Consider the following 26,796-nt stretch of genomic DNA (forward strand, 5'->3'; position numbering starts at 1 on the left):
ACCCGCGCAAGGGTATCGCTCCCCCTTGGTCCTCGCAAGAACCAAGTGCTCACTACGAGATGATCCTTTGCCACTCCGGCGCGGTGGATCCCTCGAGACCGCTTACAAACTTGAGTCGGGTCACCAACAAGATCTTCACGGTGATCACCGAGCTCCCAACGCCACCAAGCCGTCTAGGTGATGCCGATCACCAAGAGTAACAAGCCGTAGACTTTCGCTTGACCAAGAGAAGCCTAATGCAAGTGGTGTGTGCTCTAGGTGGCTCTCACTAGCGCTAATGAGGAACAAGCGCGGATTATGATTCTCTAATCTCCTCACTAGGCTTTTGGTGCTTGCAATGCTCTACCAATGTGCTGGAATAAATGTGGAGTGCAAGACATTGAATATGGTGGGTGGAGGGGGTATAAATAGCCCTCACCCACCAACTAGCCGTTACAGGCAATTCACTGCGCGATGGCGCACCGGACAGTCCGGTGCGCCACCGGTGCGCCAACGGTGCGCCACCGGTGCGCCAACGGTCACTTCCAACGGCTAGTTCTGACAGAGAGCCGTTGGACTCATGGCGCACCGGACAGTGAACAGTCCACTGTCCGGTGCACACCGGACAGTCCGGTGCGGTGTCCGGTGTGCCACTAAAATTCAACTCTGAACACTGCGCTCTCGGGTTTCTGCGAAGGGAAGACACTGCCGTGGACCAGCCTGGCCCCACCTGGCAGAGGGTGCACCGGACAGTCCGGTGCACACCGGACAGTCCGGTGCCCCTAAGCCAGAAACACTAAGTCTTGATTTTCAGCTGATTTTCAAATCGGTTTTCGCTCTAACTTGTGTGTGAGTTCTAGAGTGACACCTAGCACTGTATATGAGTGTGATTGGCACCAACACTACACTAGAACTCTCTTGGTCAAACTACTCATCGACAACCCCTCTTTATAGTACGGCTAAAAGAGAATAAAAGACCTAACTAAATCGCGAGTGTCCACATCTCCTTGACACTCGGACTCCGTAGACCTTCACCTTTTATTCCGTCGTTTTAGCCGTCGCTTCGAGTTCTTATTTCCGGGATTGTTTTCACCGTTGTAGTACTTCGACCTGTCATGCGACCTAACTTACCATTTGTCTCTGCAAAACACACGTTAGTCACATATAATATTACGTTGTCATTAATCACTAAAACCAACCAGGGGCCTAGATGCTTTCAGTATCCTAGGGGATCCACTTTTGATTTAATTGGTTATTCGGATGCCGATTGGGCGGGGTGTAAAATCAATAGAAAGAGCACATCGGGGACTTGTCAGTTCTTGGGAAGATCCTTGGTGTCTTGGGCTTCAAAGAAGCAAAATTCGGTTGCTCTTTCCACCGCCGAAGCTGAGTACATTGCCGCAGGCCATTGTTGCGCGCAATTGCTTTGGATGAGGCAAACCCTGCGGGACTACGGTTACAAATTAACCAAAGTCCCTTTGCTATGTGATAATGAGAGTGCAATCAAGATGGCGGATAATCCCGTCGAGCATAGCCGCACTAAACACATAGCCATTCGGTATCATTTTCTTAGGGATCACCAACAAAAGGGAGATATCGAGATTTCTTACATTAACACTAAAGATCAATTAGCCGATATCTTTACCAAGCCACTTGATGAACAAACTTTTAACAAACTTAGGCATGAGCTAAATATTCTTGATTCTAGGAATTTCTTTTGTTAACTTGCACTCATAGCTCATTTATATACCTTTGATCATGTCTCTTTCATATGCTATGACTAATGAGTTTTCAAGTCTATTTCAAACCAAGTCATAGGTGTATTGAAAGGAAATTGGAGTCTTCGGTGAAGACAAAGGCTTCCACTACGTAACTCATCCTTCGCCGTCGCTCCAAGCAACTCTCCGTTCTTGGGGGAGAAAGCATGAGCACCAAGCAAAAGGACTCCATCTTTGGTATAATCTTCACTCATTTGTTTTGACCAAAGAGGGAGAATGTAACTCGAGGGCTCTAATGACTCTGTTTTTGGCGATTCATGCCAAAGGGGGAGAAAGTATGAGCCCAAAGCAAAAGGACCGCACCACCACCAATTTCAAAAACTTCATGTTTCCAAGAATATTATCAATTTGTATCCTATTGTGTTCAAAAGGGGGAGAAAGTAGTTTTTCAAAAATGATATATCAAAACCCTCTTGAACACTAAGAGGAGGATCTCATTTAGGGACAGTTTTGTTTAGCCAAAGAAAAAGCATTTGAAACAGGGGGAGAAAATTTCAAATCTTGTTGTCGGGGACCATAATTAGGGGTACCCTCAAGACGCCTAATTCTCAGCTGGTAACCCCCATCAGCACAAAGCTGCAAAGGCCTGATGGGTACGATTAAGTCAAGGATCAGTCCACACGAGTGACTCGATCACGCTTCGCCCGAGCCTAGCCTCGGCCAAGGGCAGCCGACCTCGAGAGACTTCCGTCTCGCCCGAGGCCCCCCTTTTTACGGCGGACACACCTCCGGCTCGCCCGAGGCCATGGCTTCGCTTGGAAGCAACCCTGACTAAATCGTCGCGCCGACTGACCAGGTTGCAGGAGCATTTAACGCAAAGGTGGCCTGACACCTTTATCCTGACGCGTGCCCCCGGCAGAGCCGAAGTGACCGCCGTCACTCCGCCGCTCCACTGACCGGTCTGACAGAAGGACAGCGCCGCCTGCGCCACTCCGACTGCAGTGCCACTCGACAGAGTGAGTCTGACAGGCAGTCAGGCCTCGCCAGAGGCGCCATAGGAAACTCCGCTCCGCCCGACCCCAGGGCTCGGACTCGGGCTAAGACCCGGAAGACGGCGAACTCCGCTCCGCCCGACCCCAGGGCTCGGACTCGGGCTAAGACCCGGAAGACGGCGAACTCCGCTCCGCCCGACCCCAGGGCTCGGACTCGGGCTAAGACCCGGAAGACGGCGAACTCCGCTCCGCCCGACCCCAGGGCTCGGACTCGGGCTAAGACCCGGAAGACGGCGAACTCCGCTCCGCCCGACCCCAGGGCTCGGACTCGGGCTAAGACCCGGAAGACGGCGAACTCCGCTCCGCCCGGCCCCAGGGCTCGGACTCGGGCTCAGCCCCAGAAGACGACGAAACTCCGCCTCGCCCGACCCCAGGGCTCGGACTCCGCCCTGGCCTCGGCCGAACGATCTCCGCCTCGCCCGACCCGGGGGCTCGGGCTCGGCCTCGGCCACGGAAGACAGACTCGACCTCGGCTTCGGAGGAGCCCCCACGTCGCCCGACCTAGGGCACAGGCCCGCCACGTCAACAGGAAGCGCCATCATCATCCTACCCCGAGCCGACTCGGGTCACGGAGAACAAGACCGGCGTCCCATCTGGCTAGCTCCGCCAGATGGACAATGATGGCGCCCCACAAGCTCTGTGACGACGGCGGCTCTCAGCTCTCTTACGGAAGCAAGGCGACGTCAGCAAGGACTCGACCGCTCCTACAGCTGTCCCTCCGCCAGGCTCCGTTGCTCCTCCGACAGCCACGACATCACGCCAGCAAGGTGCCAAGACCTCTCCGGCTGCCACATTGGCATGTACCTAGGGCGCTAGCTCTCTCTCCGCTAGACACGTAGCACTCTGCTACACCCCCCATTGTACACCTGGATCCTCTCCTTATGACTATAAAAGGAAGGACCAGGGCCTTCTTGAAAAAGGTTGGCCGCGCGGGGACGAGGACGAGACAGGCGCTCTCTTGGGGCCGCTCGCTTCCCTCACCCGCGTGGACGCTTGTAACCCCCCTACTGCAAGCGCACCCGACCTGGGCGCGGGACGAACACGAAGGCCGCGGGATCTCCACCTCTCTCACGCCCGTCTCCGGCCACCTCGCCTCTCCCCCCTACGCGCTCGCCCACGCGCTCGACCCATCTGGGCTGGGGCACGCAGCACACTCACTCGTCGGCTTGAGGACCCCCCGGTCTCGAAACGCCGACAGTTGGCGCGCCAGGTAGGGGCCTGCTGCGTGCTGACGAACAGCTTCCCGTCAAGCTCCAGATGGGCAGTCTCCAGCAACCTCTCCGGCCCGGGACGGTGCTCCGTTTCGGGAGTCTTGAGTTCATGTCCTTCGACGGCAGCTACGACATGATACTTCTTCCACCGCCGCGCGACAACGACAATGGCGGCCGACGACCCGCCCGCCGGCGGCGGAATCGACGACATCTTCCCCGCGTGGCGGAAGAACAACATTCGAGCTCGCTCCGTCCTCTCCCCCGCCAACGGAGGAGGAGGCGGGGCAACTAAGGCCGAGCGGGAGGCCGCGCTTCGTCAGCCGTCGAGCGAATCGACGCCCCCGACGCCCCGACGGAAGGCACGCTGGGCGTCGACCTCGCGTTCGAGACGAAGGCAAGCGCCGTCCCCCCGCGACACGCTGATCCCGAGCAAGAAGACGACGCCAGCGCGCTCGCAGAAAGCCTGCAGGACGTCGCCCTCGTACCTGGGACGACGGTGCAACCAGTCCCCGACGTGACTACGTCGCTCCTCGTCGACCAAAAGGTACTAACTAACTCCCATCCTACGTCATTTCGACTCGGCCTCAACCCGCCAAGCGACCTCGCCTTGGCGGGCGCTCTCATTGAGGCGAGTGCAACCCCACTGGGGTTTCGTATGCGGTCGCCTTGGGACCGGTTGACGGACGTCTCCACCTACGGGCCCTCTGGGTCCGAGGAAGATGACGATCCCAGCATCTGTTGGGATTTCTCTGGACTTGGCAACCCCAGTGCCATGCGGGACTTCATGACCGCATGTGACTACTGCCTCTCCGACTGTTACGACGGAAGCCGCAGCCTCGACGACGAGGGCTGCGGCCCAAGCCGCGAATGTTTCCACGTTGAGCTGGGGGATCCCTCCGAAGGCAACCATCTTGGCATGCCGGAGGACGGTGATTTTCCTAGGCCCGTGCCTCGCGCCGACATCCCGCGGGAGCTAGCTGTGGTCCCCGTTCCGGCGGGGGGTCACGACCCACAGCTCGAGCAAGTCCGCGGGGCGCAGGCCAGGCTCGACGAGGGAACAGGAGCGCTTGAGACGATCCGCCGGGACGTCGGGCAGGCATGGGCGGGCCAACCCCCGGCCGGAGAAATACGTCACCTGCCCCAAGGTCTCTAGCACCGCGTCGCCAACGATGTCAGGGTCAGGCCGCCGCCCGCATCCAGCGGGGTTGGTCAGAACCTGGCAGCCGCAGCGATGCTCCTCCGCGCGATGCCGGAGCCATCAACCACCGAGGGTCGGCGAATCCAGGGAGAGCTCAAGAATCTCCTGGAAGGCGCTGCGGCCCGACGGGCCGAGAGCACTGCCTCCCGAAGGCAAGGATATCCCTCGGAACCTCATGCCGCGACTTCCCGATTCATGCGGGAAGCCTCGGTCTACACCGGGCGCACGCGCAACACCGCGCCTGTGGCCCCGGGCCACCTCGGCAACGAGCACCACCGTCGCGACCGACGGGCCCACCTCGACGAAAGGGTGCGCCAAGGCTACCACCCCAGGCGTGGGGGACGCTATGACAGCGGGGAGGATCGGAGTCCCTCGCCCGAACCACCCGGACCGCAGGCCTTCAGTCGGGCCATCCGACGGGCGCCGTTCCCGACCCGGTTCCGACCCCCGACTACTATCACGAAGTACTCGGGGGAAACGAGACCGGAACTGTGGCTCGCGGACTACCGCCTGGCCTGCCAACTGGGAGGAACGGACGATGACAACCTCATCATCCGCAACCTTCCCCTGTTCCTCTCCGACACTGCTCGCGCCTGGTTGGAACATCTGCCTCCGGGGCAGATCTCCAACTGGGACGACTTGGTCCAAGCCTTCGCCGGCAATTTCCAGGGCACATACGTGCGCCCCGGGAATTCCTGGGACCTCTGGAGCTGCCGGCAACAGCCGGGAGAGTCTCTCCGGGACTACATCCGGCGATTCTCGAAGCAGCGCACCGAGCTGCCCAACATCACCGACTCGGATGTCGTCGGCGCGTTCCTCGCTGGCACCACCTGCCGCGACCTGGTGAGCAAGCTGGGTCGCAAGACCCCCACCAGGGCGAGCGAGCTGATGGACATCGCCACCAAGTTCGCCTCTGGCCAGGAGGCGGTTGAGGCTATCTTCCGAAAGGACAAGCAGCCCCAGGGCCGCCCATCGGAAGAGGCTCCCGAGGCGTCTACTCCGCGCGGCGCCAAGAAGAAGGGCAAGAAGAAGTCGCAATCAAAACGCGACGCCGCTGACGCGGATCTTGTCGCCGCCGCCGAGTACAAGAACCCTCGGAAGCCCCCCAGAGGTGCTAACCTCTTCGACAAGATGCTCAAGGAGCCGTGCCCCTACCATCAGGGGCCCGTCAAGCACACCCTCGAGGAGTGCGTCATGCTTCGGCGTCACTTCCACAGGGCCGGGCCACCCGCCGAGGGTGGCAGGGCCCGCGACGACGACAAGAACGAAGATCACCAAGCAGGAGAGTTCCCCGAGGTCCGCGACTGCTTCATGATCTACGGAGGGCATGCGGCGAATGCCTCGGCTCGGCATCGCAAGCAAGAGCGCCGGGAGGTCTGCTCGGTGAAGGTGGCGGCGCCAGTCTACCTAGACTGGTCCGACAAGCCCATCACCTTCGACCAGGCCGACCACCCCGACCGCGTGCCGAGCCCGGGGAAATACCCGCTCGTCGTCGACCCTGTCATCGGCAACGTCAGGCTCACCAAGGTCCTGATGGATGGGGGCAGCTGCCTCAACATCATCTACGCCGAGACCCTCAAGCTCCTGCGCGTCGATCTGTCCTCCGTCCGGGCAGGCGCTGCGCCCTTCCACGGGATCGTACCTGGGAAGCGCGTCCAGCCCCTCGGACGACTCAACCTCCCCGTCTGCTTCGGAACGCCCTCCAACTTCCGAAGGGAGACCCTGACGTTCAAGGTGGTCGGGTTCCGAGGAACCTACCACGCTGTACTAGGGAGGCCATGCTACGCGAAGTTCATGGTCGTCCCCAACTACACCTACTTGAAGCTCAAGATGTCGGGCCCAAACGGGGTCATCACCTTCGGCCCCACGTACAAACACGCGTTCGAATGCGACGTGGAGTGCGTGGAGTACGCCGAGGCCCTCGCCGAGTCCGAGGCCCTCATCGCCGACCTGGAGAACCTCTCCAAGGAGGTACCAGACGTGAAGCGTCATGCCGGCAACTTCGAGCCAGCGGAGACGGTTAAGGTCGTCCCTCTCAACCCCAGCGGTGACACCTCCAAGCAGATCCGGATCGGTTCCGGACTCGACCCCAAATAGGAAGCAGTGCTCGTCGACTTTCTCCGCGCAAACGCCGATGTCTTTGCGTGGAGTCCCTCGGACATGCCCGGCATACCGAGGGATGTCGCCGAGCACTCGCTGGATATTCGGGCCGGAGCCCGACCCGTCAGGCAGCCTCTGCGTCGATTCGACGAGGAGAAGCGCAGAGTGATAGGCGAGGAGATCCACAAGCTAATGGCAGCAGGGTTCATCAAAGAGGTATTCCATCCCGAATGGCTTGCCAACCCTGTGCTTGTGAGGAAGAAAAGGGGGAAATGGCGGATGTGTGTAGACTACACTGGTCTCAACAAAGCATGTCCGAAGGTTCCCTACCCTCTGCCTCGCATCGATCAAATCATGGATTCCACTGCTGGGTGCGAAACCCTGTCCTTCCTCGATGCCTACTCAGGGTATCACCAGATCCAGATGAAAGAGTCCGACCAGCTCGCGACTTCTTTCATCACACCGTTCGGCATGTACTGCTATATCACCATGCCGTTCGGTTTGAGGAATGCGGGCGCGACGTACCAGCGGTGCATGAACCATGTGTTCGGCGAACACATCGGACGCACAGTCGAGGCCTACGTCGATGACATCGTAGTCAAGACAAGGAAGGCTTCCGACCTCCTCTCCGATCTTGAAGTGACATTCTGATGTCTCAAGGCGAAAGGAGTCAAGCTCAATCCTGAGAAGTGTGTCTTCGGGGTACCCCGGGGCATGCTCCTGGGGTTCATCGTCTCCGAGCGAGGCATCGAAGCCAACCCGGAGAAGATCGCAGCCATCACTAGCATGGGACCCATCAAGGACTTAAAAGGCGTACAGAGGGTCATGGGATGCCTCGCGGCCCTGAGCCGCTTCATCTCACGCCTCGGCGAAAGAGGTCTGCCTCTGTACCGCCTCTTAAGGAAGACCGAGTGTTTCGCTTGGACCCCTGAGGCCGAGGAAGCCCTCGAGAACCTGAAGGCGCTCCTTACAAAGGCGCCTGTCTTGGTGCCCCCAGCTGATGGAGAAGCCCTCTTGGTCTACGTCGCCGCCACCACTCAGGTGGTTAGCGCCGCGATTGTGGTCGAGAGGCAAGAGGAAGGGCATGCACTGCCGTTTCAGAGGCCAGTCTACTTCGTCAGCGAGGTACTGTCCGAGACCAAGATCCGCTACCCGCAAGTTCAGAAGCTGATGTATGCTGTGATCCTGACGAGGCGGAAGTTATGACACTACTTCGAGTCTCATCCGGTAACTGTGGTGTCATCCTTTCCCCTGGGGGAGATCATCCAGTGCCGAGAGGCCTCGGGCAGGATCGCAAAGTGGGCGGTGGAAATCATGGGCGAAACGATCTCGTTCGCCCCTCGGAAGGCCATCAAGTCCCAGGTGTTGGCGGACTTCGTGGCCGAATGGGTCGACACCCAGCTGCCGACGGCTCCGATCCAACCGGAGCTCTGGACCATGTTTTTTGACGGGTCACTGATGAAGACAGGAGCCGGCGCGGGCCTGCTCTTCATCTCGCCCCTCGGAAAGCACCTGCGCTACGTACTGCGCCTCCATTTCCCGGCGTCCAACAATGTGGCCGAGTACGAAGCTCTGGTCAACGGGTTGCGGATCGCCATCGAGCTAGGGGTCAGACGCCTCGACGCCCGCGGTGATTCGCAGCTCGTCATCGACCAAGTCATGAAGAACTCCCACTGCCGCGACCCGAAGATGGAGGCCTACTGCGATGAGGTTCGGCGCCTGGAAGACAAGTTCTTCGGGCTCGAGCTCAACCACATCGCTCGGCGCTACAACGAGACTGCAGACGAGCTGGCTAAAATAGCCTCGGGGCGAACGACGGTCCCCCCGGACGTCTTCTCCCGGGATCTGCATCAACCCTCCGTCAAGATCGACGACGCGCCCGAGCCCGAGGCACCCTCGGCTCAGCCCGGGGCACCCTCGGCTCGGCCCGAGGCACCCTCGGCTCAGCCCGAGGTACCCTCGGCCCCCGAGGCCGAGGCACTGAACGTCGAGGAGGAGCAGAGCGGGGCCACGCCTGATCGAGATTGGCAGGCCCCGTACCTGCAATATCTCCGCCGAGGAGAGCTACCCCTCGACCAAGCCGAAGCTCGGCGGGTAGGGCGACGCACCAAGTCATTCGTCTTGCTGGGCGATGAGGAGGAGCTCTACCATCGGAGCCCCTCGAGCATCCTCCAGCGATGCATCTCCATCGCCGAAGGTCAGGAACTCCTGCAAGAAATACACTCGGGGGCTTGCGGCCATCACGCGGCACCCCGAGCCCTTGTCGGGAATGCTTTCCGGCAAGGCTTCTACTGGCCAACGGCGGTGGCTGACGCCACTAGAATTGTCCGCACCTGCGAAGGGTGCCAATTCTATGCGAAGCAGACCCACCTGCCCGCTCAGGCTCTGCAGACGATACCCATCACCTGGCCCTTCGCTGTATGGGGTCTGGACCTCGTCGGTCCCTTGCAGAAGGCGCCCGGGGGCTACACGCACCTGCTGGTCGCCATCGACAAATTCTCCAAGTGGATCGAGGTCCGACCCCTGAACAGCATCAGGTCTGAGCAGGCGGTGGCGTTCTTCACCAACATCATCCATCGCTTCGGGGTCCCAAACTCCATCATCACCGACAACGGTACCCAGTTCACCGGCAAAAAATTCTTGGATTTTTGCGAGGATCACCACATCCGGGTGGACTGGGCCGCCGTGGCTCATCCCATGTCGAATGGGCAAGTAGAGCGTGCCAACGGCATGATTCTACAAGGGCTCAAGCCTCGGATCTACAACGGCCTCAACAAGTTCGGCAGGCGATGGATGAAGGAACTCCCCTCGGTGGTCTGGAGCCTAAGGACGACGCCGAGTCGTGCCACGGGTTTCACGCCGTTCTTCCTGGTCTACGGGGCCGAGGCTATCTTGCCCACTGACCTAGAATGCGGCTCCCCGAGGACGAGGGCCTACACCGATCAAAGCAACCAAGCTAGCCGAGAAGAATCGTTGGACCAGATGGAGGAGGCTCGGGACAGGGCCTTACTACACTCGGCGCGGTACCTGCAGTCCCTGCGACGCTACCACGCCCGAGGGGTCCGGTCCCGAGACCTCCAGGTGGGCGATCTGGTGCTTCGGCTGCGGCAAGACGCCCGAGGGAGGCACAAGCTCACGCCCCCCTGGGAGGGGCCATTCGTCATCGCCAAAGTTCTGAAGCCCGGAACATACAAGCTGGCCAACAATCAAGGCGAGATCTACGACAACGCTTGGAACATCAAACAGCTACGTCGCTTCTACCCTTAAGATGTTTTCAAGTTATTCATATACCTCGCACCCACACAAAGTTTAGTCATCAAGGAAGGGTCGGCCTCGCCTCGGCAAAGCCAGACCCTCCCTCGGGGGCTAAAAGGGGGGAGACCCCCTCTGCGTCGAAATTTTCCTCGAAAAAGGATCTCTTTTTAGCAGAATTTCTTTCGTGCTTTTTGACTACTTCGAAAAGCGGATCCTGGAAACGACGGAGTACACGTAAGCAGCCAAGGCTGACCGAGCCGAGGGACTCCTACGCCTCCGGGATACGGATACCTCACTCATCACCTTCTGCGATAAGTAACTCGCGTTCGGATAAAGCGACTCTGTGGACCGAACAAGTCTTCACGTTCGGAAGCTCTTCTGCCAAAGCGGTCCTTCAAGCTTTCTCGACTAAGTCGGGGACAGGGCCTCATGGACGGGTGAAAGTACGCGTAAGCGGCAAGGCCGACCGAGCCGAGGGACTCCCACGCCTCTGGGATACAGATACCTCACTCATCACCTTCCGTGAGAAGCAACTCTCGCCCACACAAACATCCATGTTACCGATGGAAAGTCCAGATGCTCGAAATAAGAGGAAAGAAGACGCGGCTTTACAACGGAGCGAGGGTGTGTTTTCTGGCCTCGGCGGCCGCAGAAGGCACACGCTACAAGACAATCTGATCCTGCAGGCTCGGGTCTTCACGCTGAAGGGGGCCATAGCACCCTCGGCATCGACGACGTCTTCAGCAAGGTCCGACCCAGCCTCGGACGGCGACGCGGTCCAGGGGCTTCTCCGGGAATCCGGCCCGAGCAGGCGGCTCGGACGGCTATCCCTGGGGCCTCGGCCAACCGACTTCCAAGGGCGCCAGCCCGACCCGAGGCCTCGGCTGATCGACTCCGGCGTCGGCTCCGCTGACGGACAACCCGGCTAGGCTCCGGCCAACCAGGTTCCCATTTTCGAGCCAACTCCGCCTCTGTTCGTACTGATATCGCCACCCCTGGCCTCGGCTCGTCGAAGAGCGGCCGAGGGGTCTCTTTAACTAAGCTGGAGGAGCCTCAGACAACAAGGCCGATCGAGCCGAGGGATTCCTACGCCTCCGGGATACGGATACCTCACTCGTCACCTTGACACGAGGCGACTCATGCTTGGTGAAGCGGTTCAGATAATCAACAGACGAGACTTAGTGCTCGAAAATGAGGAAAAAACACGGCTCCGTGCCGAAATTACATACATGTTCAGGCCTCGACAGCCACAATGAACAAAAACACTGGCATTCGAAGTGCCATTACAAACGGAACTCCGGTTCCCCCTCCGCAGGTACGAACAACCCCACTCCGAGGGGGAAGGCCTGCGGAGCAATGGAAGGCCGACGAACGGCGCGCCGTCACCTGCTCCAGCAGCGGCGACGACGACGACTTCTGCTCCGGGGGGTCGAACAGCGGCAGCACTGACCTCAGGGCGGGTGCTGCTGCCAGGAGGCCCCCGCCCACGCCAAAACTTGTGAGGCAAGGGCGGGCAGAAGTCCGCGGAGTTGAGGGTCGGTCCGTGGCCAGCCTTGGCTATCTCACCGGCAGAAGAACCTCTTCAAGCTGCCGTGGCGGACGCCGGCGCCGCGAGCGGCTCCGAAGCCACTCGCGGCCGAGAGCCAGGCACGGTGCAGCTGCCAGCGCCACGGACGACGACCGCCCTTCCCTCTGATCACTGAGTGAAGGAGCGGGCCGCCGCCCACGCGGGGGCCGACCTCAACTCGGCGCACTCCCCTCCCCAGCCCTGGTGATGAAAATCCTTGAGGCTGAGGGAGGGGCAGAGGCCGCAGCCCGGCTCGCTTTCCCCCACCATCAAGCCGGAGGTCACCATCGTAGGTGACCGCCGGTGGAGGGGTGCGGCCGGGCTGCATGATGAAAATCCTTGAAGCCGAACGATGGCTGAAAGGTACAAACTCCCACGGAGTTGCGTTCCTCCAACGAGGAGGCGGAAAGACGGCGGGTACCCCCCATCCGGGGGCTTGGAAGATGAAAAGACACGGCACATAAGGGAGGAAGAAGACATGGTTGCCTTCCGAAAGGGGTCGCCCTCCTTTTAAAGGCGACTCTCCCTACGTGCGCCCCCAAACGCCACGGGCCGAGTCTTCTCCAACACGCTCCAAGGCCTTCCCCTGCGGCGCGGGGGCTGGGTCCCGCATGTCATGCAAACCGGCTCAGAAGCAGAAGAAGCCAAACCGTCGCGCGCGGTGCACACAACCGCCCAGCGGTTACAAGCGACCCCCCACTTTTGCCCAGACCAACGGGCGGAAGGGGCGGGCAGCCATGCAGGCGGCATGCAACCGCGCCGAGTGGACGCGCTTCTCCGACTTCCGACACGCCGGCTTGGAGGCTCAGGCCCACGCGTCGCGCAACCAGCGCGCCAGTTGCTGCATGCAAGCAACCGCACCGCCACTTGTGCCACCGTCGCACCTCTTCGGTTGCGGAGCCTGTGCCGCGACTCGAGGCGACCCAGCAGCGCCAGCCTGGCGCGACGGTCAAAGCGGCCGAAAGTGGGCCGGCAGTAATGGCGGTGGCAGGCGGGCGGGCGCAGCAGTCACGTCGTCAGCCAGGCTCACGTCCCATCCTGGGACAGCAAGAGAGCCTCCTCCCACGGCGTGAAGACGGTGCACCCGTGATCCGTTCCTCGAACGGTTCGCGCACGCGCAACGGCCGCCCCGCCAACCACTCACCCCGTCGCATTAACTCCGCGGCGGGACAGGCGGCGCCTCTGGCAGGAGAAGCGGACAACGCTTCGCCTTCGCCATAATAACCGCGTCAAAAAAGGTACGCCACGTCGTTCGATTTCGTATCCTTTTCCTTTTTCCTCTTTCTCTATGAAGCAACAGGGACCGGGAAAGGGGGATACCCCGAAAAGGATCCTTCTCTGTGAAGGAACCGGGCTCCGAGCCCCCCTACTGATTAGAGGTTCGAAGGCTGGCCCTCCGAGGGGTTCAACAGTCGCCTCAGATCGCGTGGGCCCGACACCCACTACTGGTCAGGGGTTCGAAGGCCAGCCCCCCGAAGGGCTCCATGGCCGCCTCAGGCTACTCGGGCTCCGCGCCCATTACTGATCAGGGGTTCGAAGGCTGGCCCCCGAAGGGTTCACAGTCGCCTCAGACGCCGAGCGAGGGATGACCAGGGGTACGTTCGATACACAACCGAGGCTCGGGCTGCGCTCCCGAGGTACCCTAGGACATTTCCGAGACCAGCGGGAACGATCTTGTAACGGAATCCCATCGGAGGGAGGCATCGAGCCCTCGGACCCCGTCGCCAGGGGACCGGGTCCGGCAAATCACCCGCAGGTACTTTTGGGCGTGCCTCTGGGCCCCTAGCCGACCCCCAACGAACGGGGCACGGACGTCCACTCGGATTACCCGCTTGCAGCTCACCGAAAACACCATGTTCGGTGCCCATCGAGGGTAACATGGCGCTCTCCCCCCTCCTCCTTGCGGAAAGGCGACGTAGGGGCGTATGTAAAAAAGCCGAGTCTGTCCCTGATCGTCCTCTCGCCCTGTGCGGAGGCTCGGGGGCTGCTCTCGCAAACCCGGCTCCGGCCAAACCGTTGACAGCGTCAACATACCAGCCCGAGAGCTTGGGCCCCGACCGTGCACCCGGGCTACGGCCAGTTCGCATGAGGGAACAACCAGACCAGCCGAAGCATTACGCAAGGCATTAAGACCTCGAAGGAGTGTAACCACTCCTCCGAGGCCTCGGGGGCTACACCCGGCGGGTGCACTCGCGCGCACCCACCGGAACAAAATGCAACCGAGAAAGGCTGGTCCCCTTGCAAAAAAGTGCGACGAAAGCCTCCAAGCGAGTGCTAACACTCCCTTCGAGGCTCGGGGGCTACTGTCGGGGATCATAATTAGGGGTACCCTCAAGACGCCTAATTCTCAGCTGGTAACCCCCATCAGCACAAAGCTGCAAAGGCCTGATGGGTACGATTAAGTCAGGGATCAGTCCACACGAGTGACTCGATCACGCTTCGCCCGAGCCTAGCCTCGACCAAGGGCAGCCGACCTCGAGAGACTTCCATCTCGCCCGAGGCCCCCCTTTTTACGGCGGACACACCTCCGGCTCGCCCGAGGCCTTGGCTTCGCTTGGAAGCAACCCTGACTAAATCGCCGCGCCGACTGACCAGGTTGCAGGAGCATTTAACGCAAAGGTGGTCTGACACCTTTATCCTGACGCGCGCCCCCGGCAGAGCCGAAGTGACCGCCGTCACTCCGCCGCTCCACTGACCGGTCTGACAGAAGGACAGCGCCGCCTGCGCCACTCCGACTGCAGTGCCACTCGACAGAGTGAGTCTGACAGGCAGTCAGGCCTCGCCAGAGGCGCCATAGGAAACTCCGCTCCGCCCGACCCCAGGGCTCGGACTCGGGCTAAGACCCGGAAGACGGCGAACTCCGCTCCGCCCGACCCCAGGGCTCGGACTCGGGCTAAGACCCAGAAGACGGCGAACTCCGCTCCGCCCGACCCCAGGGCTCGGACTCGGGCTAAGACCCGGAAGACGGCGAACTCCGCTCCGCCCGACCCCAGGGCTCGGACTCGGGCTAAGACCCGGAAGACGGCGAACTCCGCTCCGCCCGACCCCAGGGCTCGGACTCGGGCTAAGACCCGGAAGACGGCGAACTCCGCTCCGCCCGGCCCCAGGGCTCGGACTCGGGCTCAGCCCCAGAAGACGACGAAACTCCGCCTCGCCCGACCCCAGGGCTCGGACTCCGCCCTGGCCTCGGCCGAACGATCTCCGCCTCGCCCGACCCGGGGGCTCGGGCTCGGCCTCGGCCACGGAAGACAGACTCGACCTCGGCTTCGGAGGAGCCCCCACGTCGCCCGACCTAGGGCACAGGCCCGCCACGTCAACAGGAAGCGCCATCATCATCCTACCCCGAGCCGACTCGGGTCACGGAGAACAAGACCGGCGTCCCATCTGGCTAGCTCCGCCAGATGGACAATGATGGCGCCCCACAAGCTCTGTGACGACGGCGGCTCTCAGCTCTCTTACGGAAGCAAGGCGACGTCAGCAAGGACTCGACCGCTCCTACAGCTGTCCCTCCGCCAGGCTCCGTTGCTCCTCCGACAGCCACGACATCACGCCAGCAAGGTGCCAAGACCTCTCCGGCTGCCACATTGGCATGTACCTAGGGCGCTAGCTCTCTCTCCGCTAGACACGTAGCACTCTGCTACACCCCCCATTGTACACCTGGATCCTCTCCTTACGACTATAAAAGGAAGGACCAGGGCCTTCTTGAAAAAGGTTGGCCGCGCGGGGACGAGGACGAGACAGGCGCTCTCTTGGGGCCGCTCGCTTCCCTCACCCGCGTGGACGCTTGTAACCCCCCTACTGCAAGCGCACCCGACCTGGGCGCGGGACGAACACGAAGGCCGCGGGATCTCCACCTCTCTCACGCCCGTCTCCGGCCACCTCGCCTCTCCCCCCTTCGCGCTCGCCCACGCGCTCGACCCATCTGGGCTGGGGCACGCAGCACACTCACTCGTCAGCTTAGGGACCCCCCGGTCTCGAAACGCCGACACTTGTAAATGCTTTGCCAAATCTTATTCACTTACCTTTGACTATTTGCAAAAGAACTTTAAAAGGGATTTACAAAAGAGTTTGCAAAAACAAAACATGTGGTGCAAGCGTGGTCCAAAATATTAAAAACAAAGAAACAATCCTTGCGTGTCTTGTAAGTAATAATATTGGCTCAATTCCAAGCAACCTCTGCACTTACATTATGCAAACTAGTTCAATTATGCATTTCTATACTTGCTTTGGTTTGTGTTGGCATCAATCACCAAAAAGGGGGAGATTGAAAGGGAATTAGGCTTACACCTAGTCCCTAATTAATTTTGGTGGTTGAATTGCCCAACACAAATAATTGGACTAACTAGTTTGCCCAAGTGTATAGATTATACAGGTGTAAAAGGTTCACGCTCAGCCAATAAAAAGATCAAGTTTTGGATTCAACAAAGGAGCAAAGAGGCAACCGAAGGCACCTCTGGTCTGGGGGCACCGGACTGTCCGGTGTACACCGGACAGTGTCCGGTGCACCAGAGGACTCCAACTCGAACTCGCCACCTTCGGGAAATTCCAGAGGCGACTCCACTATAATTCACCGGACTGTCCGGTGTACACCGGACATGTCCGGTGCTCCAAGGAAGGATGGCCTCAGGAACTCGCCAGCCTCGGGAATTCACCTGAGCTGCTCCGCTATAATTCACCGGACTGTCCGGTGTAACAGCGGAGCAACGGCTATATCGGCGCCAACGGCTACCTGCGGTGTATTGAATGCGCGCGTTGCGCGCGCAGACGTCAGGCGCGCCCATACTGGCGCACCGGACAATGAACAGGACATGTCCGGTGTGCACCGGACATCCAGGCGGGCCCAGAAGTCAGAAGCTCCAACGGTCAGAATCCAACGGCATTGGTGACGTGGCTGGGGCACCGGACATGTCCGGTGCGCCATCGAACAGACAGCCTCCACCAACGGTCAAGTTTGGTGGTTGGGGCTATAAATACCCCAACCACCCCCACATTGAAGCATCCAAGTTTTCCACTTCTCAACCACTTACAAGAGCTAGGCATTCAATTCTAGACACACCAAAGAGATCAAATCCTCTCCAATTCCACACAAGGCTTTAGTGATTAGCGAGAGAGATTTGTCGTGTTCTTTTGAGCTCTTGCGCTTGGATTGCTTCCTTTCTTTCTCACTTGTTCTTGTGATCAAAACTCCATTGTAATCAAGGCAAGAGGCACCAATTGTGTGGTGGCCCTTGCGGGGAAGTTTTGTTCCCGGCTTTGATTTGAGAAGAGAAGCTCACTCGGTCCGAGGGACCGTTTGAGAGAGGGAAGGGTTGAAAGAGACCCGGCCTTTGTGGCCTCCTCAACGGGGAGTAGGTTTGCGAGAACCGAACCTCGGTAAAACAAATCCGTGTGTCTCACTTCGTATTTGCTTGAGATTTGTTTTTCACCCTCTCTCGCTGACTCTTTTATATTTCTAACGCTAACCCGGCTTGTAGTTGTGTTTATATTTGTAAAATTCAGTTTCGCCCTATTCACCCCCCCTCTAGGCGACTATCAGTAAGGGATCTAAGTGATTCGTTTGATTAAGGAGAAATCTCACTCGGTCTAAGTGACCATTTGAGAGAGGGAAAGGGTTGAAAGAGACCCGGTCTTTGTGACCACCTCAACGGGGAGTAGGTTTGCAAGAACCGAACCTCGGTAAAACAAATCACCGTGTCACTCGCTTTATTTCTTGGTTGATTTATTTTCGCCCTCTCTTTCGGACTCAATTTTATTTCTAACGCTAACCCCGACTTGTAGTTGTGCTTAAAGTTTATAAATTTCAGATTTGCCTATTCACCCCCCCCCCCCCTCTAGGCGACTTTCACCTAGAAAGCTCGATCTATATTCCTAGCACTATTTGTGGGGCTTGCAAAGCAACATAATGCCAACTATTGGGTAGACTCGGACTTAGACTCTGCGGTCCCAGGTTCTTGGTCCAACGTCAACAACTAGGGAGACTCGGACCCAAACTCTGAGCTCCTAGGACTTTGGCTCAACCCCAACAACTAGGTAAACACGAATTTAGAATCTGAACTCCTAAGGCCTCGACACATCCTCGTTGTAGAACATGAGGGCCCCTTCTCGAGGAGGATGAAGCAGACTCAGAAACGAAAATGAAAAGAGTTTGGGAGGAGCTGCGACAAAGTGTTCGCGAAGCGCATGACTAGATCGAAATGACCAGGTTTCATGGACAGTGTGTCTATGCGACACCAGTACAAAACATTGTCACGATGAAGCTCTTACTGGACGAGATTACCACTTTTACCACAAGATAATACCCAAGCCCCGAGAACATCAAAAAGATTCGGAACATGATGACCTACACCGCAGTATGTACGGGAGCCGAGACAGTCCCTGAGGCAAGTCAAGAAAGGACCGAGTCAGAACCACCCAGTAGGAGTGAACAGAAGACAGACGAAGTCATGTGAACAAGGACGGATGAAGTCATGGGAACAGAATCAACAAATCAGGACTCTCGTTTGAACTGGTTTATGGCATGTTTGGTTCCCTGTCTAACTTGTCATATTTTGGCTAACTTTTCTGTCTAAGATTAATTCTTCAATTTAAAGGACTAACCTTAGTCAAAGTGTGTCGTAGTTTGCGACGAACCAAACAAACCCTTAATCTCGAACGGTCCAGACTAACAAGCCGGACTATTCGAAGGCCTAACCGTCCGACTTAAATTTAGTGTTCTAACACATATTGTGGTGGACTGTCGATCTCTATTGTTGCCACAATGACGACATGTTCAAGTCGATCCTTCCCTTCTGTGTCAATACGACAAGAAACTGTCCAAGTCAGCATGGGAATGATCATTCCTGATTATTTATGATACAAGATTTGTTTTCTTGGAGTAACTGCGTACTATTTTGTTGTGGACTAATGGAGCTGATAAAAAACAGTAGACACTATAATAATATATGCAGGCCCTGAGATTGACTTGTGGTGTCATGTTGCGTTGCGTCTACAGTTATAAAATTGAATGGATCAAATGAATCAATATATTCAAGAACAAACTAATCATCTAGGATTATAAGTGTACAAGGCTACAAGCCTACAAGTTAGCTTGGTCGCCGGCTCGCGGCACGGGAGCTGTTTTTCTCCTCAGTGCTCGGGTAGCTGCCAACTGTGGCTGTGTTCACGCGACGCTGATCCCGCATCTGTGCATAGCGCCGTCGAGGACCTGGCGGAAGTGGCCGGCGTCGCAGGGCACCCGAAGCACGCCCGGCTGGCCGTACCCGTACCGCTGCGCCGCCATGTCCAGCAGCTCCGCGACGCAAGGGTCGCTGAGAAGCGTCACCGGCACCAGCACCCGCTCGCCGTGGCCGCCGTCCCCGTCAGCGACCAGCATCGGGACGTGCCCTCTCGGGACCTTCTCCTCCTCCTCGTAGGCGCCGGCCCCGCGCGCGGGTGACCCGCTGCCGCCAGTCTTCCTCTTCGTCCAAGCCATGGCCAGATGCTGCAGTGCGTTTGTTTGCCCGACCCCGACGAGTAAGAGAGAGAGAGATGATGATGATGATGATTGCCTTCGATTGGATCGCGTCTTCTTCTTAGGCTTGGTGGTCAGCTGCGGAAAAACGAGCGAGAGCTGGGTGGATTTATAGGGTTGGATGCAAGAGCTCTGGATATACTAGTAGTTTGAGCAACTGGGACGAGCGCGGCTTCGCGGCGGGCGGGAGTTTATGGCAGTTGCAGAATCTTTTGACCGAGCTTTGGGTCCTTTGATCCGCCCTCTCTCTCTCTCCTGTGCCTGCCGGTCCAAAGATGTTGACCTGGACAGACACAAATCATGGAGTGTAATTCCCCAATTCCGAAAGGAAATCGTGGATTAGCTAGGTTCGCCGTGTCGTTGAACAGGGATTTGAGCCAATACACGATGCGCTTTCAGTCAACAGTGATGTCTAGCTAGACCGGAGAGAGGACTATACATGTACAGAAAGGCGCCCAAACACTTTTTTTTTTGCCGATCGAGCTCGATTCGGTCCTCTTTTATACGGGCTCAGGGCGGACTGACACAGATAAGCGAGTCGGACACAGACAGCAAACTAAATCCGGCACGACATGTTTACCTCTAATCTCACCAAACCCGTTTTTTTTACACTAAACCGTACTTATCGATCCACTTAACCCTAAACCGTACTTATCGATCCACTTAACCCGTTTTCGGTCTACCTTTTCCGTGCTTACCGGGCCAGACCGGGCCGGCCGTTTAGGCCCACATCAGACCAGGCTCGAACAGGGAAACGAACCCACGGGCTTGAAAGTCCCGGCCCGGTTTTCTAATTGAGCCTGGCAAGCCGAGCTTAACCGGGTCCGGGGCGGGCAGAGGGGGGTGGCCCTGTCCATCTCTAGAGCTCTAGAGAGGACGACTTCTGCTCTCATGTTGTAGTGTATGGTGCTAGCGTTACAAGATTCAGGAGTGATGCGAGGGAAGGACTCGTCGCCAACTCATTAGAATATTGAGGTCTCGGTTGTGCCAATGCTACGTGGATTTAAGTGTATTTGAATGAATTAGGTTAGATTTTGACTTGCTATGTTCAGTACCACTTAATCTACATGGATTAACGGTGAAACGAATAAGCCCGGAAAGGGAAGATGTGAGGGTCCTTTGTGTTGGTTTACCTAAATTGTCTGTTATTTTTGATTAGTTCTGTTTGAGTAAACTAATCTCCGAGATCTATCGGAGATATCATCTATATCTCCACTGTAAGAATCATAGGTAGACTTTTACCGCATGATTGATTCACTGTTGCGAATGTGCAACTGCATCCATGGAGTTTTGAAGCACAATTTGTTTGATGGTCGAATAAGCAGATACTGATGCTTGGCATGTAAAAAGGATCGGTGAGCCAGGCTCCACAGAGATGCAGTTGTATGCAGGCTGCGCTTATGCAGGCACACACAATCCGAGATAATTTTTAGTTTATTTTTCTATTATATATTTTAATAAAAATTTAATCACCAGGCCTATTTTATATTTATGTTTCTAAGATTTTTTTTAACAAAACTAGATCACTCATGCTAGCTATATCGTATTTAAAGATTTATATATATGTCCTTCTCTAATACAGTCTCGGTGCAAGCAACCAAACAAAGTCTGTCGCTACTCTACACGGATATATAGCAACCAAACGTATAGTACTATGGATACGATTATACTTAAGAACTTGTTCCAATATAAATATTTGGTGGATACAAAGAAAAATTTAATATGCGTTTGTAATTTTCATAAATGTTTGGCATAGTTTAAAAATGGTATCCGGTAATTCGGTATTCCCAATTTGATATGAGGAAAAAAAATTATCAGTAATTCGACATTCGAAATAAGATGAGAGTATATAACGAAAGCAAGTGTTAATTTTCTTTTATGTTTTGTTCATTGTGTTATGTAGTTTGTTGACCAGATCGTAGTCTTTGTCCTTAGGCCGGGGGTGCTAGCCGTCAAGGCATGATCCATGTAGCATTGGGTTTGTAGTGTTTAGTAACAGTATGTTTTTTTTTTTGAAACCCATCAGGGCATGTTCGGTTACAGCAATCCAGAGGGGGATTGGAGGAGATTAAATCCCCTCCTAGTAAAAAATGACTAGGCAGGGATTTAAACCTATTTATTCCCCCTCTGGATTGGTGTAACCGAACAAGCCCTCAGTGTCAAGTGACACCGCCGGTGCTAAGCTGTAGCTCAGCCCAGGCTTAGATCTGAATGTACTGGACCTAGGAACTAGGATTGACCTAGGATTCGTTATTACTCTTCTCTCTAATCACTAACCTTTGACAGGATCGATCGCTAGGAATTTGGTTAAACCGGTTGCGAACGTACAAAATGAGTTTGGTAATTATGATCCGGACACTTTGAAAACGGTGTTTCTGACACACTACAACGGTGTCTAATCTTCGTGAGGAAAGATGACGAAGGAAATAAAGCAGATAGTACATGATTTCTCGCGTCGACAATAACGCGCAGCAATGTTCGATTTATCGGGCTTCTTGTATAACGCAGGAGTGTCACACTCTAATCTCTAACAGACTAACACTAACGAATTAAGTAGAAATGGCGAAAGAAGAGCGAGAAGGTACGAAGAGTGACCGGAAGAAAGTAGAAACCCAGTCACCGCTAAAATCCCTGCGTCGGCTACAGGTACAGGTTGGTCCCTCCCTATCATATGCATCCTGACCTTGGCGTGTTGGCCACGTCACAGTCGGCTCGCTCGGACCGTCGACTTTTGGAGGCCTTCGTGCCCGTGCAAACGTCGCTCAAGTCCGCACGCGAAGCGTCGTTGTGCGTGCCTGCCCGTCCGCGGTTTCGCAGCGCCTGCCGCATCTGCCCACGTGGTGTATCAAGCCAAGCGCCTGCGGAAACTTGTTCTGGGCTGCTGAACTAGTTGGGCCGTGGCGAAGAAGATCTAGAGGCGTCGCGGCCCGTCAACGTAGCTCTACGGTCTGGGCTGGCCCCGACGTCCGGGTACCTATTTATTTTTCTTTTGAGTTATACAAATGCATGAATCTGTCAGGACATATAGTTCGGTTTCTTTTTTGTTTATTTTTGTGTGAAGCAGCACGGAACGCGACAGCATTATATATGGTCGGCCAGCCCACCTTAGCTATATCCTGGTCTGTCAGTCGGTCCTTCATCCATCCCGCCTTCCTTTGTCCGTCGCCTCTGCGCAAATGTTGCCAAAAGTACTGGTGATCGAGCCAGAGTAAAAGGGAGAGACGACCATGCATGCATAGCGCTCGACACGTCGACGGCTGCGTCCTGTAGAGATCGGCTGATCGCGACGGGCCGCCGAAGCTCCACCGGCCGTTGTCGTCGTACCTCCGACGACTCGAAACGAGGGGAGCCTCGTGCCCACTGATGATGGTGCTCGTGCTCGATCGTCCAGAGTCACCGTACCCCGCAGGAGGCTGCTGCAGTCATCTTGCCGGCCGGGCGACTACCGCCACTCTTCACTTCCAATAAGGTCCACGGGACCACGTCCACTAAGAAGCGGGGTCCACACATGAGTCATGACACGTGCCATGTCATCCACCAACCAGAGCCGGCCGCTCCCAAGTCCGGAAGTCCCCACCACACCCGGCTATAAATGAGTGGCCGCCGGCCACTCTCCTCGCACATTCCCTAGCTGCTAGCTCCACTCCCCACCAGCTCTATGCCGCAGTGTGCGCAAGCGCAAGCAAACCCAGAGCCCCACCTGCCGCTGTGCCGCCACTCCGGGTAACCGCGCGTGGGGATGAGGCAGCTGGCGCGGCGGCTCACTCGCGTCGCGGACTCCTCAGCGTCCCCGGCGGAGGAGCGGCGGGGCGTCGAGAAGGCTCCGCAAGCGGCGGCAGTGCCCGAGGGCCACGTGCCGGTGCACGTCGGGGAGCGGTCGGACGGCGAGGCGGAGCGCTTCCTCGTGCGGGCTGAGCTGCTGGGCCGCCCGGCGCTGGCCCACCTCCTGGGCCGTGCTGCCCAAGAGTACGGGTACGGCCACCAGGGCCCGCTCAGGATCCCGTGCTCCCCCGCCGCCTTCCGCCGGGCGCTCGCGGCCCTCGAGCCTTGACAGCGCCGCTGCCGCAGTGCCGCCTGCCGCCGAGCCGACGGGCAAGCTATTTGGGCTCCCTTCTTTCTACTTGTGTTGTATTTGTCACCTATAAAATACGTCCTAAACAGGAGGCGTACGTATGTATGATCAAAACAATTCAACGAACCTGGTACCTATTAGAATAATAGAAATATAGAATGAGTTATTATAATTCGTAAAAAGATAAAATACACAAACCACTTCGTTTTATAGATCATGGCCCATCTAGTTCCACGAAATTCGATGAAGTTGGTGGGCTAGATCATTAGTTACTAAAAAAACTGGAGTTTTAAACCTTTAGAAGATATTAAAATAAATCATTTCGTTATTTTTAGATTAAAACTTTTTTAAGGTTTTTAAATTGATATTATAAATCACATCTCAACACCGGAGCTGAAATCTGTAGCCATCTCAAACACCACCAACTAAAGCCATATCATCACCTCAATACGTCGGGTCTAATGGAAAGCACGTTGTTGATATCTTTTTAGCCCAAACGTCAACTGTTCCTAAATCCTGCTGGTGGCGAACAAGATCTTCGAAAACTCTCTATGGAAGTGCAGATCATACGTGATAGGTCATTGGACCGTCCGCGACTCTACGCAGAGAGCTCTGTCCTTATCTATGGGCGCACAAACCGTCATGTGGAGGCGACGAACCGTCTGCAATGGCATAGAGGGCTTTATAAATCTTTTACATAATCTGAATCTCATATATTCCAAGAGGTACTCTGTCAGAGAGGCAAAATCTTGGAATCGGCTAACTATCTAAGACGTCACTAGATGATGTATAGTGGAAAAGAGGTTAAGATTGAAGTTGAGAAAGTATAAAACTAGGGCTAAATTGCTTCTATTTCCAGTGTATGAAATGAACAAAGGCAGAACAAGGTAAAAGTGTTTGAAGATTAGTTCCTTAAAATTACGGTTTCCCGGTCTTCCTTGAAATCTTGAACACCGATGTTGCGACTATTCACTGAATGCGGTCAGTTTGAAACTTATAACGGTGTTATGGTGCCATTTTGCCGCCACAGTGCATCATGTTATTACTTCAATCTTTGTGTCGTCTATTACAAAGCTACCATGCACCTCATTTGAACACGGTCTGTTACCTTTGAGACTACTACTCCATCTGCTTCAAATCCTAAGCAGTTTAGTTTTATTCTCAATCAAATTTCTCTAGCTTCTTTCATATCTATAGACAAATATGTTATTATTCACAAAAAGGCAAATTAATGTATTATCCACACATGACACATACTTTAGGTTTGATTTATTAATGTTACTGCTCAGATGTGGTAGATGTGGATCTACTCTCTAAAACTCGTTCATGGTTTTATCGGGTCTAGTAGTCTCTTTGCACGATTAACTAGACCGTTTGGCTGTCTACAGCAGAGATATGGATATGCAAAACAATGTTTCATACTATAAGACACTATTTTACATCGTAAAACAGTACATGGAATAGTAGGTGGCATAGAGACTTTGTTGAAGATGAAGTTTATAGTCTTAGACTACACCAAGCCACCTAGAGGCACTGCAACACGCGATTTATTTAGTTAGTTAGACTGTATCCAGCAGGTAGTGTAAAATAGGGGATGTCTGTGTGAATGAATATCCAAATTGTTAGGATAAATTTAATATTTTAAAATAATATATATGAAATTTGATGTTAATATATTCTTATGTTATGAAGCACGTTATTATAAATAGGAATAAAATTTTGTATACTTTGTTTTATACTTTTTTTGCTCCCTGCAACCAAAAAGGTGAAAAAAAATATTTGTATCCGATTTGTATCCAAAATTTATATCTATTATTTGAGAAGATATATCTTTACTATATTAAAACATCAGTTTCAGGAGTCGTCTCGCGTCAATATTTTTCAAAAAACCTCCTATATTTTTTAGAATTAACCCACACTCCTATAATTTCTTCTCTATTATTATAATAGGAGAGTTATGTAAAAAATAAGTTAAAATTACGTATAAGTGAGTGTTTGAACCTTGGTTGTTGTCTTCACATTAACACCAACCTAATCAATAGAAAACATATATTTTGTGCTTTATTAAAACAAAATTTATTTTATGTCATATATATAAAAACCGTAGCAATGCACAGATATATGACTAGTTATAAATTTAAGGCTTAACTTTCATGAATCTTTACAAGCTCAATACTAAAAATAAGAATATAGTTTTGCATAGCAGATTCTATATTCTTTGAATTCACAAACAAAGAAAAAAAATCCAGAAAACTGATACCAGAATAAGTATGTGTTTACATCCCAAACGTGGAACTATAAACTAAAGTTTAAAATATGGAATGAGATAGAGATTTGGTGGAGATATCCTTAAAAGTGAGTGAACCGAAATCTCTCGCTCGGCCCAGATGACCACCGAGTGACGAAACCCTTCCCTTCCTAGATCCATCACATTAATATTGACATTTCGTATAATCCTATCGCACGCACCCTGTGATCGTATGAACCTCACCGCCCCCGTTTCAAACAATTGCCACTGGGACTTAATATCGAGCCAACCGTCTAGCTCGGTTCGTTTACGAACTCAAACTGTCTCGTTTAGGTCGTGAGTCAGAGCAGAAAAAACAATATATGTATATTTAATAAGTTTTTATTTAATTTTAAGTTAATTTAACAATATAATACAATGTAATTATTTTAACAGATCATATCAATCTAACACCAAATTAACGCAACTTATCGCTTATCAGTTTATAATTCACATATATGTTCATCAGTTTAAACCACAGTTATATTTGCATAAACCAATTTAACACATAAACATAGTTTATTAATTATTAGTTTATCTTATAGGTCATATACACCACACATACATATAACACGTTCATCAATTATTACGTTAGTGATATACATACAATTTTGTTTTACTGAAATATAATAGTTTGTTTATCTCGTGAGCTAGTTCGTTAACAAACCGAGCTAACTCGTTAACGAACTAAACTAGAATATCAGTTTAGTTTGTAAAAAAATAAAATATCCTAGTCGAGTCGAGCTAATCTCGAACGGAGGAGCGGACGAACTGCCACTCCGGGCGCCCACTCCGCAGGAAGCAGGAACCGTCGAACCGACGTGAACGGAACTGGTAGGGACCCCGC

General features: G+C 54.7%; 2 protein-coding genes across 2 annotated transcripts; one reads left to right on the forward strand and one right to left on the reverse strand.

Moving 5' to 3' along the window:
- Positions 1-18,990: 18,990 nt before the first annotated feature.
- Positions 18,991-19,875, reverse strand: LOC103643781 (Putative auxin-induced protein family). Its single transcript, XM_008666942.4, has one exon. It carries the CDS (start codon positions 19,549-19,551, stop codon positions 19,240-19,242), a length of 312 nt encoding a protein of 103 aa, XP_008665164.1. The 5' UTR covers positions 19,552-19,875; the 3' UTR covers positions 18,991-19,239.
- Positions 19,876-23,210: 3,335 nt separating this feature from the next.
- Positions 23,211-23,802, forward strand: LOC100281007 (SAUR14 - auxin-responsive SAUR family member). Its single transcript, NM_001153926.1, has one exon. The coding sequence runs from the start codon at positions 23,330-23,332 to the stop codon at positions 23,639-23,641; it is 312 nt and encodes a 103-aa protein (NP_001147398.1). The 5' UTR covers positions 23,211-23,329; the 3' UTR covers positions 23,642-23,802.
- The last annotated feature ends 2,994 nt before the right edge of the window (positions 23,803-26,796 follow it).

This window comes from Zea mays, chromosome 1 (genome assembly GCF_902167145.1).
Source record: "Zea mays cultivar B73 chromosome 1, Zm-B73-REFERENCE-NAM-5.0, whole genome shotgun sequence".
Classification (NCBI taxonomy): domain Eukaryota; kingdom Viridiplantae; phylum Streptophyta; class Magnoliopsida; order Poales; family Poaceae; genus Zea; species Zea mays.